General features: G+C 38.2%; 1 protein-coding gene across 1 annotated transcript in view; it reads right to left on the bottom strand.

The window, feature by feature from the left end:
- Positions 1-13,578, bottom strand: part of GALNT12 (polypeptide N-acetylgalactosaminyltransferase 12) — a 46,461-nt gene that overhangs the window by 24,800 nt on the left and 8,083 nt on the right. The window contains exons 2-5 of the mRNA XM_030265822.4: positions 8,420-8,589; positions 7,515-7,704; positions 4,102-4,287; positions 1,724-1,841 (exon numbers count right to left, since the gene is read on the bottom strand). Coding sequence (XP_030121682.4) covers positions 1,724-1,841; positions 4,102-4,287; positions 7,515-7,704; positions 8,420-8,589 — 664 coding nt within the window. The remainder of the gene's footprint in view (positions 1-1,723; positions 1,842-4,101; positions 4,288-7,514; positions 7,705-8,419; positions 8,590-13,578) is intronic.

Genomic DNA, 13,578 nt, shown 5'->3' with positions numbered 1-13,578 from the left:
CCCTTGCAGAGTGTTTGTGCACTCTCTCCTGGGGACTCTGCTGCTCCCTTTGTGCTTCTCCTGTGTGCTAGGCCACCTCTGATACTTCCTCTGTCCCATGAGGAGACTACAGTCCTGCATGCTCATACACACTGTTGCACCCCATGGAATCCTAGCTCAGGGGAACCAGTGATGTAAAAAATGAGACTGGATAACAGAGCTTCATAGAAGTCAATGGCAATGGAAGGGTGGTACTGGGGCACTCTGAATCAGAAGGAAGGGGTCAGGCTGTCTGCAAGCCTTGGTGCCCCAAAAGCAAGATACAAGAGCAGAAAGCCAAGAACTGTACGCCAAATGTGCCATATTAGAGGTCTTTTTCCAAGGAGTTGAGGATCTGGGTACACCAGAACCAGAGACTCCTGCTTCAGAGCATTACAGGGTTGATGGAGGTGGGTCACCTGCTTCATGATTCAGGTGGAGTCCTGTTGAACTAGACCAAGGCTACTGAGTAGGCTGTGTTTGGGTTTATGTGCCAAAAACTGTTCCCTAGGTGAAAAAGGAGGTGGTCATGAACTCAGATCAAACAGTGTTTCCAGCTGAGAAGTCTCCCTCCAGAGAGAAACCAAACCAACTCTAAGCCTATGCTTGTTATAATTCCTAATAATTTTTGTTCCTTATTTTTATACCCTCTTTTCTACAATTTCTGCTCTGCAGTCAGCAAGATATCGGAACAGCAGCCAGGAAGACTTCATGCTTCTCTGGTTAACACACAGACATCCAGAGAGACAGTCTGCTGATGTCTCCTTTCTCAAGAAGGTGGTTTTGTAACATTAAAATGTTATTTAACCTTGAAATCTGTTGTCACCTGGTAAAAAAAATCCAAAAACTCTTCTGTACCATGAGTCAATGACACATAGAAATGCAAACATGACCATCAAAAATAACAGATGATGGGTACAGCAGACAAGGGTAATCCAGGATAATAAGTTGTGAACTCCCTGAAAGCCAAAAGCAGCCCTAGAGCATCCCTCTTACATCACCACTGGATGGCTTCAATGAGCTAAATGTGATTTGAGGCAAACCGTAGGCAGCTAGTGCTCAGTGGGAATCAGCCACAGCATTGGTGACAGCTGAGCAGAGGAGAACACTGCTTTGCTGATCAGTCTGGAATGTCCTGTGTCTCCTCCCTTTTCCTGCCGTAAATCCTTTTCCTTACAGTTATCTGACTCACACCTGAGCACTTGGTCATGCCTCCTGTGGGGTACAACTCTACAGTTACTGGAGATCTTCCCTCCTACCTTTTATAACCTTTGTACTTTTTCTGAGGTGAAATAGAATAAAGCCTTAAAATTAGTATAGGGGCTGACTTCTCCTATCCCACTGGGAACTGCTCACTCCATCAGCCACAGCAAGAATTCTGAGTCACATCAAAGCACTGCAAATCTTCTTCCCAATGACCTCCTTCAAGCTGCAGGATGTAAATTCACCCACTAGTATTGCAGCCTTTTCACATTTTATACTAGACCTCAAAACAAAGACATGTTTTCAAGAATTGCTTTAAAATGGCTATTTGGAATTACAGCTATCCTGAAGTGCAAGAACAAGATTTATATAAACAACTTCCAAAAGACTCCCTTCTTAGCACTTGCTTACATTACAGCTACCTCATTAAGTAAAAGGGCACGAAGAAAGAAACAGGAACTTGTTGTATTGAGGAAAATAAACTTTCAATTAAGCCACCTACCCTAAATGAGAATTCAAGGTTTTCTCCTCCCCAGACTTCCATTCCTGTGTCATAGGAACCAAGATAATCAAAATACTTCTTGCTCACAGAAAATAATCCACCTGCCATGGTTGGAGACCTATGAAAGAGAATAGTAACTCCAAACTGAATAAAAATAAAAAATATTAAACCAATGCAACAGATTAAAAAAATACAATATATTTATATTTTCTATTTTCTCAGTCTTTTCTGGATACAAAGTAACAGTCAGAAATTTATCAGTTATTATGAGGCCGTTTGAATTTAAATCTGTAATAAAAAGCTGTATCTGAAACAACACCGGAATGTAAAAATATTGCATTAAAATAAATGTTTTCAACTGCAATGTCTGTGCATAAATGAAAAGCCTCTTCACATAAGAGTAGAATTCTTCTTTGTAGCAGAACTGTATTAGTCGGCTCTGAAATTCTGAATGCTGTATCTTTATCTATTTTACTTAAGCAATAATTAAAGCAATACTTGTGCTTTAGTAATTAAAACCAATATTCTTGATCCCACTAATATAAATTGAAAAAACTCTAAGGCTTTAATTATTAAGTAAATATAGCCCCTAAAGATATTTGTTTCCTTTCTAAGAAAATCTACCCATCTGTACGTTCTTAAATATTTTACTAAGTTTGGGGAAAAAAAAAAACAACAAACTCAGGAGTCATGACTGGGTACTCATTGAAGATCACAAGGCCCAGAGTGACACCACACTGAAAGGATGTACTTCCATTATGGTAGAGCGTGCACATATACATAAATTTGTATTTGATCAATGTTGTTCCCTATTGTTTACAGTCTTAGGATTACTTTCTTTAAAGTGCCAAGGATATAATGCTGATTAGAACTAAGTTCAGCTGACATTATGTGAATTTTACTAAATTGCTGTTGAGGTAAATATCAACAAAAGCAAGATGCACGATAAATTACTCTTAATCTGTCACAGCTAATTTTACCAGCTATCTTTTTGAAGCAACACTGTCTCACACTGTCATATGTTGTTTCAAAGAATGGAATGAGATGAGACAAGACAGAAGGAAAAATAAAAAACTCTGTAACCAGTCAAGTCCTTCTGTCTCCCTCCAGATCTCTCCAAACCAAGCTGTTCGTGACACAACTCCCAGCACTGCTGCTTTCTCCAGACACTTGTCGAGCTCACAGTCCTCAGGCTACCATGAAACTTTATCCCTCATCATTTTCCTCTTGGCATGTTAAAGACAATTCTTCTTATAATGAGGAAAAAAAAAATCATCATATTTGAACTGAATGTTTTAAAAAACAATTACTCTATTTGGATTTTTTTAAGGCAGACATACATGCTTAGAAAGATTCAATTACTACCTCAATTTCCCATTAAAAAAAAAAGTTCATTCAGTTGAGGACAAATACATTAATATTTGTGAAATATTGGGTACTAATATCATGATAAGCAAATTACAAAAGACTGAGAAAACTTAATAATTTCGTATTTTTTGTGGTCTATGCAATAACAGATAAAAGCACTAACAAAATGATGATATTAAAAATGCCGAACAGGTTAATTTACTTCAATAAACTCCTGAAATACAGCAACTTCCGTAGCAGATGGAGCTAGGCTGAACACGGCAGATCCTCAGCTATCAGGATCTTGTCTACCACTCTCATTTTTCAGATGCTTTGTTTGTTCTATTCTCTTACCTCTTCTAATAATACAAAGTTGAGTGACAAATAATACCAGTTGATGGCATCTTGTCTTAAAATAAAACAAAACTAAAACTCATAATGAAAACATCAACCTGAGCTCTGCAAGTTAGCCTTTCACAGAAACCATGGTGGATAGAGCTGTATTGTTTCACCCCAGTGAAGAACTGTCAAAATGGCTCACCTTTGAAAATAGCACAGTGAACTACAACTATCCTTACAACACAGAAGAAAATCTTCAAAACTACATCTACCTTCTTACTGGTTGGTGATTTTTTTTCCCTTTTCATTGTTGCTCATGGTACATTTTTTTTCACAACACAGAGCTCTTTGCTTTGCACAGAGGACATTCTCCAGTATTAGTTAATCAGTTACACTCTCCACATGCTGGTAAGCATCTGTAAGAGTTTGTCTAGAGGAGTCAAGAGACCACTTTGCAATAAGTTTTCCATATGGAAGATGAAATAGGAATTTCAGCTTTTCTATTTCACTATTCTAGCTTTCACTATTTTTTCCAGGAACATGGTAAACAGGAGTTATTTTGGAAAAAATGGGGAACTAAACAAAATACACTTTTTAGTAATATGCTCATTTCCCAAACATCTTTCAGCACCTGGCATTTTCAGGTGAAGTCACAAACACATTCACAGTTTCTAGGATGCATAAAAATTAACCTGATCACATCAGTCTTGGACTTCCTCCGTTTTTGTTCTCTTTCAGGGGTACTGTGCCAAGTGAAGACCAGCCGCCAATCAAATCCACCAATCTGTGGCTCACCAGCATTTCCCAAGTACTCAAATGTGTTCCAGTCAATAACATCAATGACAGGGCAGACAACAGCTGTTTCTTCTTCAGCAATCCTGGTAGGGTTTTAAAACAAAAGGGTGACTTCCATTAGAAATTTCTCTAAAAATAAAAAAAAAAGCTAGAACTGACAAGAACAAAGAGTGCTTACAATACCAAACATGAAGTTTTGCTCCTTTTCAATTCATTCAGGAATGGAAATGATGGTACAATAAATACAAAAATAACCCCTATTTTCCTACATCAGGAGGATGTATCAGGATGGGCTCCCCTGGCAAGCATCAGCCTTCCTGGATGGTGGAAACAAGATATGCCAGATGGCTTGAGATAACACATTCAGCATCTGGTTTGGCTGCCACAGCCAGCACCACTTTGTCAAGAAAAAAAGTGCTCATTTTCTTCTGTACAGGTAGCGGTTTTAGAAAGCAGTCTGATTGCATACTTTTGCAGTGATGAATAATAAACCAAACAGACTCTTGGCCCTTGAAGTCATGGCTGCTCTTCTAACTGTGATCACCTGCAAATGTTGTACTGAGTACTGTAATAGTAACTCAAAAGAAGCCCTGAGCTTAGAAAAAACCAAACCCACAACATGGGAATTAGACCTCCAACAATGAAACGTAAGTGAAGAAGGCTTCCAGAAACCCCGGCAACATAGGAGATGAAAAGGAGAAACAAGATAGCACTGCAGAATGACATTCCTAATACCAAGGGTGATCTAAAGATAGTCAAGATCTTTATCATACTATGAATACATCAGAGCTGATGACATTTCTTGCAGGTCTACTTCTACAAGGAGATGAACACTTTCCTCCCATTTCTCAGTATATGCAGGGTTTTCAGAATTCCTTTCCAAAAGGATTCGTCCTTACAGAAGGCAGTGGGATTACTAGCCTTCTCCTCACCTTCTAGAATGGCCCCCCTCAGTACTAGGAGCAATGTCAAGCACACAGGCTCAAGCCAAGGTTTTTCTCCTAAATCACTATTTAGCATCCTCCCTGTTCTAGTGTAAGACATCCTCTGATAGTTCAGTGAAATGAAGTAACTTGTTTGACTTAGAGATGCAGATATGCACTCTAGCCCTGCATCTAGTATTTACATATTTCAGAGGTGAAGGAAAACTGAACACGTTATACTGTTAAACAAGAAAGAGGTGTAGTGCATCCAAAGGGAGCTCATTCCTCATGGGATTGTTACGGTAAAGATCTGTAGACTGACCAAGGGCTCATACTGTGAAATTAGAGTAGCTTGTGATGGTTAAATGCAGCAGAGAACAGCAGCAATTCCAAAGTAGTATTGTCTGAGCTGAGAAAGACTGCCTTAACTGTGAAATGGTCTCTTGTTGCTGGAGGGAATATGTGAAACAGCTGTTTTCTTCTTTATGATCTCCCGTTGAGACTTTGTTTGGTTGAGCACACAAAAGAGCTTATACAAATATTGTTATCTCCTGTCTCACTTACATAAAACTTTGTATGAATCCTCATTGTACAAAGCAATGAAAATGATACATACAGAGGAAAAGGAAAAAACAATTAAAAGTAAAAATATTTTTGCTCCTCCTGTAACAAGTAGTAAAATTAGTAAAAAGTAGGTAGCTGGCATATGAATGAAGTAAGTGAAAAAACATCACCTTTTCTGTAAGTATTAACTAGATGGTACAATACACAGACAGCTTACAAACACAACTATGTTTGCATTGCAAAATGCTAACACTGTTGTATTGCTGTCATACATTTGAGTCAGATACGCCGCAGAAAAACCCCTTAGAGACGTATGTCTGCATCTGCAGCAAGAACGACAGGAATTCCAAGAGAGGGCTAACTTTTTACAGGTGGTGATTATTGCGTTTAAAAAAATCCCAATCCTTCCCCAAGATTGCCATCTAGTGGCGCTAAAGAAGTGAAGAAATCACAGACTTTTCCCCCATCATTCACTTTTTTAGGCGACAGTGGTTAAACCTGTACTCATGATTTGATATTTATCCCTTTTCCTTTCTTCATGCTATCATAGCTACCCCACAGTTATCTGGAATACACTCGGTGTGAAATTTAGAAACAAGGTAAGCATGACAATTTTAAGAAAACAAAATTGAAATTGTATTCTAGGTACAATTTCAAAGGGACATGGGGAATTTGAGAATACAAGTCCCACTAGGAATTAGGAAGACTTGCACACATCAAGACACTTTGTGCTTTTGGAAGACTCTCTCCGGTTTGTATTAGGGTTATTTTTCTAGTCATTTTCTGTACTCTACTATACCTGGTCAGAATCTTAACAGGTTTCAAATCAAAACACTGGCCTTCAGGAAAGAGTTTTTTTGGTTTTTTTTTTCTTTTAATTATGTTTTGAAGAGAGCTGGTTTTCTATATACAATATTTAGGAGGTCTGATTCAGGTCTTGTACCTATCAGTATCTGCTAATGGCATCCAAGGGGATAAAGCCATGAGTTGTAAGTAGAAGGGGCAAAACTAATAGAGCCTTGTAACGAGGTGCAGGAGCAGTAGGTGCTGTGGTGAGATGCCAGTGGCTGAACACATAGCAGGAAAAGTGCATGTATGGCTGCTGGCTACACATGGTGAGGCTTCAAGAATACAATAAATATTCTCAGCTGAAACAGAAGGCTAGTGTTCTGGTTTCTAAGGTTTTTTTGTTAGAGTTTTGGGAAGGTTCCTTGGGTTTTTTGTTGTTTGTTTGCTTGCTTTTAATTAATGAAAGTTTTCTGTACAGCCTGACGGATCTGCAGGATTAACAAGAGACCACACAGGCATAAAGCGTAGTGTCCCAGGACAGATGGTTTCTAAGTAAGAGTCAATGTTGACATAACATTTACTCCTCCCTATCTTACACCATGATCCTTTATGTCAGAACCAGTCTGGAAAGGTGAATTTGCTCAGGACTAAGAAGATGGAGTTTATTGACTTGTATTATGTAAACACTGCTTTGCAGGGCACATATCTTTCCAGACCTTCTGCTCATCCAGGCTGACAGAAATAGCCTCTTTTACCAATGTAGTTCCAAAGCTGGAGGTCAGGACTCGTCTTCTTGAAAACCAAAATTTTCCATTGCCTGAAGAGGCAGCCTGGTCCTCAGGGAAAAAACTTAAAACAAGCAAAAAACCAAAAAAAACCCAAACAAACAAGAACAAACAAGCAAAAAAACAACCCACCGGACTGCAGTAACCTTTGGTGAACCATGAATCATTTTTCCACTGCAGAAGTGGGCCAAACTGTGTCACTCCTTCTTCTCCAGTGGGAGAGAAAACCAGTCCAGGGCATGAGCTCACCTTGCCAGCAGCGGCTCCAGCCAGCCCTCATGGCACTCACAGTGGCAGTCCAGGAACGTTAGGATGTCTCCTTTCGCCACAGATGCCCCCAGCAGCCGGGCTCGAACCAGCCCCTCTCGCTTATTTGCACGGATAAGACGCACCTTGCGTAGGCCAGCCACGTAGTTTTCCAAAGTCTCCTTTAAATGTTCTGTAACAAGCCAAAAAAGGAGGGAATAGTATAGTCTGAAAAGATTTATTTGTGTCTTGCTATAGGAAGCTCTCTCCTCACTAGCATATTACTTATAGTATGGCTCTAAAGATTGTGGTACTTTGAACTCAGATTTGGCTATACATGTTTAAAAAGGACAGGAAAAAAGCATGGAATTTGGATGGACACAAATCACAGTTACTTTTAAGAAACGGAACGCTTCACATTTACCTCTGTAATACATCCCCGGATCAATAAGAGCTTCTCAAATATTACTTAAGACTTTCCGTATAAAGGTTTTATTCTTAACACAATTCATGTGTGGTGGAAAATGCCAGCATTGCCTTTGTGCCTTGTTATTCAAACAAGACCAAAGAACTAGGTCACTGTCATTATATGAGACACCAGGGGAGCATTGGTGCAATTGAAACTTGTTCAATTCAGGAAACCTGAAGTGATCTGATCAGACTCTAATCTATCTATATACACAAGCACTCATGTTATAGCACAGCAAATGTGCTTCCCCATTCCAAACTAAATTTGGTACATAAGCCAAATTTTTCACTGGTACACTACAAAAAAAGCTATTTTTCAGCGAGAGGGCTTTGTTGTCCTGTATTCTGGTATGTGACCTGAACAGCATAACTCTTTCTTCTATACACTAGCTGACCAAAAAAAGCCCATCATCAATACTATTTAGACTTATTCTTCCTACCTTTGTCACTGTAGTCATCTACAAGGATAATTTCTTCCAAAAGTATATCTGGAGATGTCTCAAGAACACTGTGAACAGTTCGCAGAAGTGTTGACCAAGCCTCGTTATAAAAAGCTATCACAACAGAGGTTTTTGGCAGGTTATAATAATCATATTTCTTCTCTCTGCATCTGTAAAGGGGAATAATGTTTAATAGAAGTGTAAAAGCATTTATTAATTTTCAGGAAACAATTCTCAAATCCCATTTGCATGCTAGTTACTAACTGCAAGCAAGAACACAGAATGAATCTTAAGAACTGCATGTGTGTGGAAAATTGTATGAGAAGACATTAGGAAGTTGCTCTTACAGAGGTTCCATTTCCACAGAAGCATTATGAGTAAAATTCTGCAAACTATCAAAATGCCTAAAAAGAAAAGTAATAGGAGGTATTCTGGGCTGGTGTAGCTGCAGTAGCTATCTTCGCACAATTTCAAATAGAAGAACAAGCAATGGCCAAAATGTGCCTCAGATTAAAGGGAAAAAAAAAAGAAATATAAAACCTAAGTGCAGTAAAATGGTAACATAAACTAGTGATAACTGTTGCTTTGGAAAACAGAACAAGTGCTAGACAGTAAAAATATGACTGTGAAGGAACAGCAATATATAAAAAGAAAAAAACCCAAACCAAACAACCAGCAACAAAACTGAAATGTATGTACACTGAAGCAGAATTTGGAGAGACCACACAACTGGCAAAATCTAATAGTGAAATCCACGGAAACCTAAAACAGATATAGAAATACATGGTTTTGGCTCTGTGGAGAGCCCAAAAGTTTGCAAACCTTTGGATTAAGCTCCAGAATGTATTTCCTATAAATATATATATGAACTTCCCTAAATGAACATAAGGATGCCAAGAAAGTTATAGCTGAGCCAAATGTATAAATTCTTAAAAGAATCCCCTGGTTTAGAAGAATTTTAAAATAACGATGCCATTTTCTACAATTTCTCCTCTTTGCTTAGAGCATTCCATGTTGGCAGTTTTTATTGCTTGGAGTCACCAAAGTTTGTAAGGGACAGAAGGACAGACTTCAACTTCCATAGACTGCTAAATCACAACAGATACCAAAGCAGGTAGGACATCCCTCCTACCAAAACAGAACAGCAGCAAGTTCTCCAGAATATATGCTATGGGGAGCTGAGAAGGGAAATTAAAACTGATCAGTAGAAAATGCAAAAGGAAAATACCTTAGGTCAATTTAGGGGCACATAAATTCCCCAAAACACTAAGAAAACTACATTAGAAGCAAACTGCTTACCCATAGCACATTGAGACTATTTTAACAAACTATTTAAGGTTGCTGTATCTGCAATTAAAATGGGCTTATAGGTTTCTTTGGAGATTAGGCAGTATCTATTAATATCTGTTGTACAGAAAGAAAAAAAAATCTGAATCTGATTATGCCTAAAATTAAAACTCTTACAACAGAAACAAAAAGTCTGTAGAGTAGTTCTGTAATAAATACGTGAAAATGAGGAACCAGCAAGGACAAATGACACTCAAGCAAAGGAGGCACCCAAAGGCTGCTTCTCAAACATGACAGGAACACCCTGTGACTACACCTGTGCATACAGACATAGGTACATAGGTAGGTGCACATAGACACACACGTCGATGTAGTGAAGTATAAGAATGCCTGTCCCTCCAGGGAGACAGGCATTGTCCTGAGGGGCCTTCACAGAGGGAACTGTCTCACACCAACACCAGGTGACAGAATTGATTTATTTAGCCAGACATTCATGTATTGACACATAAAAAGGAGTGACAAGTGACATTTTAATTAACTTATTTAATTTTAATGCAGAAAAACCCACTGTATGAATCCAATTTTAGAAATACATATTTAATTTAGCCTACTGAAAAACATTTTTGCTCAGTACTGCCAGGAAAAAAAATCCATAGATATCAGTCACTTGTACCAGGTAATTTTGAGTTTATTTCTTGATGGAAATAGGATCTCTACATACCCATTTTAGAAAGCTGAAGGAAAATATAAATAAATTTTAAAAAACACCAGGAAAGCATTCTTTGGAAAATATGTTGGAAAGATTCATAGAAAAATAATGCTGTATTCCATTTAAAGAGTGGCAACCCAAAAGGTCTAAAGAAGCTTGTAAGTCTAATTATAGATTAAAGACTTCAACAGATTTGCCTGAAATTACATGCTGGAGATAGAAAACATAATTTGGCACAGAGCAAGGCAATCCCCACACTGTTTGTGATTCACTGTGCATTGCTGCCTCCTTCCTTGAGCACACCCCACACTACAAGAAAAGGTCAGTCTACTACAGCACATACCAGCACACATGTTTCTTAGGTTTCCAAAGTCAAGAAAGAGGCCAGCACTAAAAAATGGGTTTAATTTACCAGCTCCATGGAGGAAGGCAGCACTGGAGTGCAGAGAAGTGACCCACCATGGTAGCAGGGCAGGCTGCTGGCCAGCACGGCCACCCTGACCTGAGCAGTACCCTGATGCCGTTACTAAAAAAAAACAGAAACAAAGAAAAAAAGAAAGGAAAAAAGAAAACCAAAAAAAAGAAAAAAACATATTATTCAACTTCTGTGCAGATTTGCGTGTTTATCTCAGCTATTATTTCCAAGACATATTTTTTGCTAAATTGCTAGAAGATCTCAGCTGTTAGCAGTCTCAAATAATGTTGCTAAAGTGAAACACACTTTTCCTTATCTTTCTGTAATGAAAGAGTTTCACTAAGCCTTAAAAATTAATCCCATTCGAGAAATTACAAAACCCAAAGCATTTAAACCCTGGAAAAATTATAGCATAAGAAAATCTTTAAAAAACTAATGAATCCCTGAAACGGAAATGCTTGACAATGTTGCTGAATAACAATTAAGTGGCATGCATATGGACACTAAACATTACCACTTCACAAGATATAAAATATTTCAAAAAACCTACTACGAGTACGAAACCTAATTTAAAGCCTAGTGGTCATAACTCATCTTTTCCATTTCTCAAATCCTGTTTACCACAGAAGCACCTTAGCAGCCCATCTTCAGTATTCACACTTGCAAACTTCAATATGTACTTTTATTATCTATGTGTCAGCCAGGTATCCCAGCTCCTACTTTCCAAGTGAATCATTTCACTCCTACTTTTGGATTATTCAGAAAAACAAATGCATATCAATTACATTATGCCATTAAAATGACAACAACTGGTGACAGCAGTCCCAAAATATGTTTTTGCAGACACTGGGAATGTATATTTATGCATACTATACTGCAACCTGCTTTCAGCTTCTGAGTAGGGTGCTCTTTAGTGCCACTCTCAAACACATAGCACTGTCCTTTCCAATAGAGAGGATCATGTTAAGACACAATTAACTGCATCTCACATTATTCATCCTAAAAACTACCTGTCACCTTTGAGCTGATCATCTGGGTTCTGCAGGTCCATAAAGACAGATCCAGAACACCTCACCCTCCTTAAATCATTAATCCAGCACAGCCCAAGAGACCTCAGTGGGTCCCTCTTGTCTACAGAGGTTTGATTTTGGAACAGTTGTTTAACTTTTCTATGAGTAAAGTTAAATGTGGTCCCTACCACTGGCTGTGATACATCACTTTGAACCTAGTCATCATAACTACCAAATGGTTGGTAAAAACATTACACAGACATAAGGAAATTAGCTCCCTGTAAGTGTGACATTTCCAAACCTGGAAAACAATGCAGATGCATTTAAAGTCCAACATTTTTTCACAATTCTCCTTATCTCATTCAATCACAGGAGCTTTACTGTTTTTTAATAATTTTGTAATTTAAAATAAACCATTACCTAAATTAAAAATGGCATGTTGAGTGGGTTCATTTTCTTCAGAGAAGTACACACATCTCTAGTCAACCTGATTTTGGTAACAGTTATGAGATACCAGGATCAGTCACTGAGGAAAAACCTGTTGCCAACACATCCAAGAGGCTTTTCTAGAGGCAACAAAATAAACTAATATAGTTTTAAACAGGACTCAGATTTCAATGACAAACACTGGTATATATTGCATAAGAGCCACAACAGGTATGGCAATGCAAAGGCGTCAGTCTCTGCTCAGTCTCTGCCCGCTGATCACTCCTGCTCTCCGCAGATTCACCAGAAAATGCAAAAGCAGAAGCCTTTTTGTGCACAGTAGAGTGACACTCAGAGAAAACATGGCCAGGACTGCCCCAACCATCTTCCAAGGAGCAGAGGGAGGCACTACAATGCTCTGGCAGCATCCTGCTTCTGCATCATCCTTCACTTCCCTCAGGCACTTTCTGCCACACTGGGTGGGTGTTCCAGGGATCCTCTTACTTGATCACTGTGGCATAAGACAGGCATAAAACAAACAAAAGCTTTGTGTTATGGCATTTCTTATCAATTTACACTAAGACAACATCTATATTTTAGAATTCTAAAAGTGTTCATCAAAAAAATCTTTAAATTTCTTGATAGGAAGAAAGAGAAAATAATGCTGGTATGTACCTGAACACAAAACCATGTTCACTATGTACCACCCTTCCTCTATGGCTCACTACAGCTTCTACTCAAACATCTAAGTCCGCAAAATGCAAATAAGACAAACGTAAAAGTTTATCATCATACATCCAAATTCCTGTGGGTTTTTGTTTTGCCTTTTTTACACTGCATTTTTAAATCACAGTCTAACCAAGAATAAACAGCTGACAAGTTTAATAAATTAACCTTGGAATCTACTACACTACACAGTCTTCTGTTAGCATGTTTTACAATAGGTTATTTATTAGAAACTAAGGAGACATCACTCAGGAAATGCCTAAACAAAATTAAATGGGTTGTTTTCAAGAACATTTGTGTCAATTAATGTAATCACTCAATTTATTTCTTTGTAAAGAGCTGTTTCTCTAAGAGATGTGTATCTATACACGAGGAGAGAGCATGAATGTGTGCACACTGGGCGCACTGCCATGAGTTAATTAGGAATGGTCGCTGACATGCTCTTACTTGAGACTTTCACCACAACTGTGACAATGATACGGAAAGGGAAAACAGACTTTTAATCTCCAAATTTTATCTTCTATATGCACTGTTAGTTATATTTTAAGAAAAAAATATGAAATGTTCTCTGCGTTTTCAAAGATTT

The sequence above is a fragment of the Taeniopygia guttata genome, chromosome 2, assembly GCF_048771995.1.
Source record: "Taeniopygia guttata chromosome 2, bTaeGut7.mat, whole genome shotgun sequence".
NCBI lineage: Eukaryota > Metazoa > Chordata > Aves > Passeriformes > Estrildidae > Taeniopygia > Taeniopygia guttata.
This window is presented reverse-complemented; position numbering and strand designations above follow the sequence as displayed.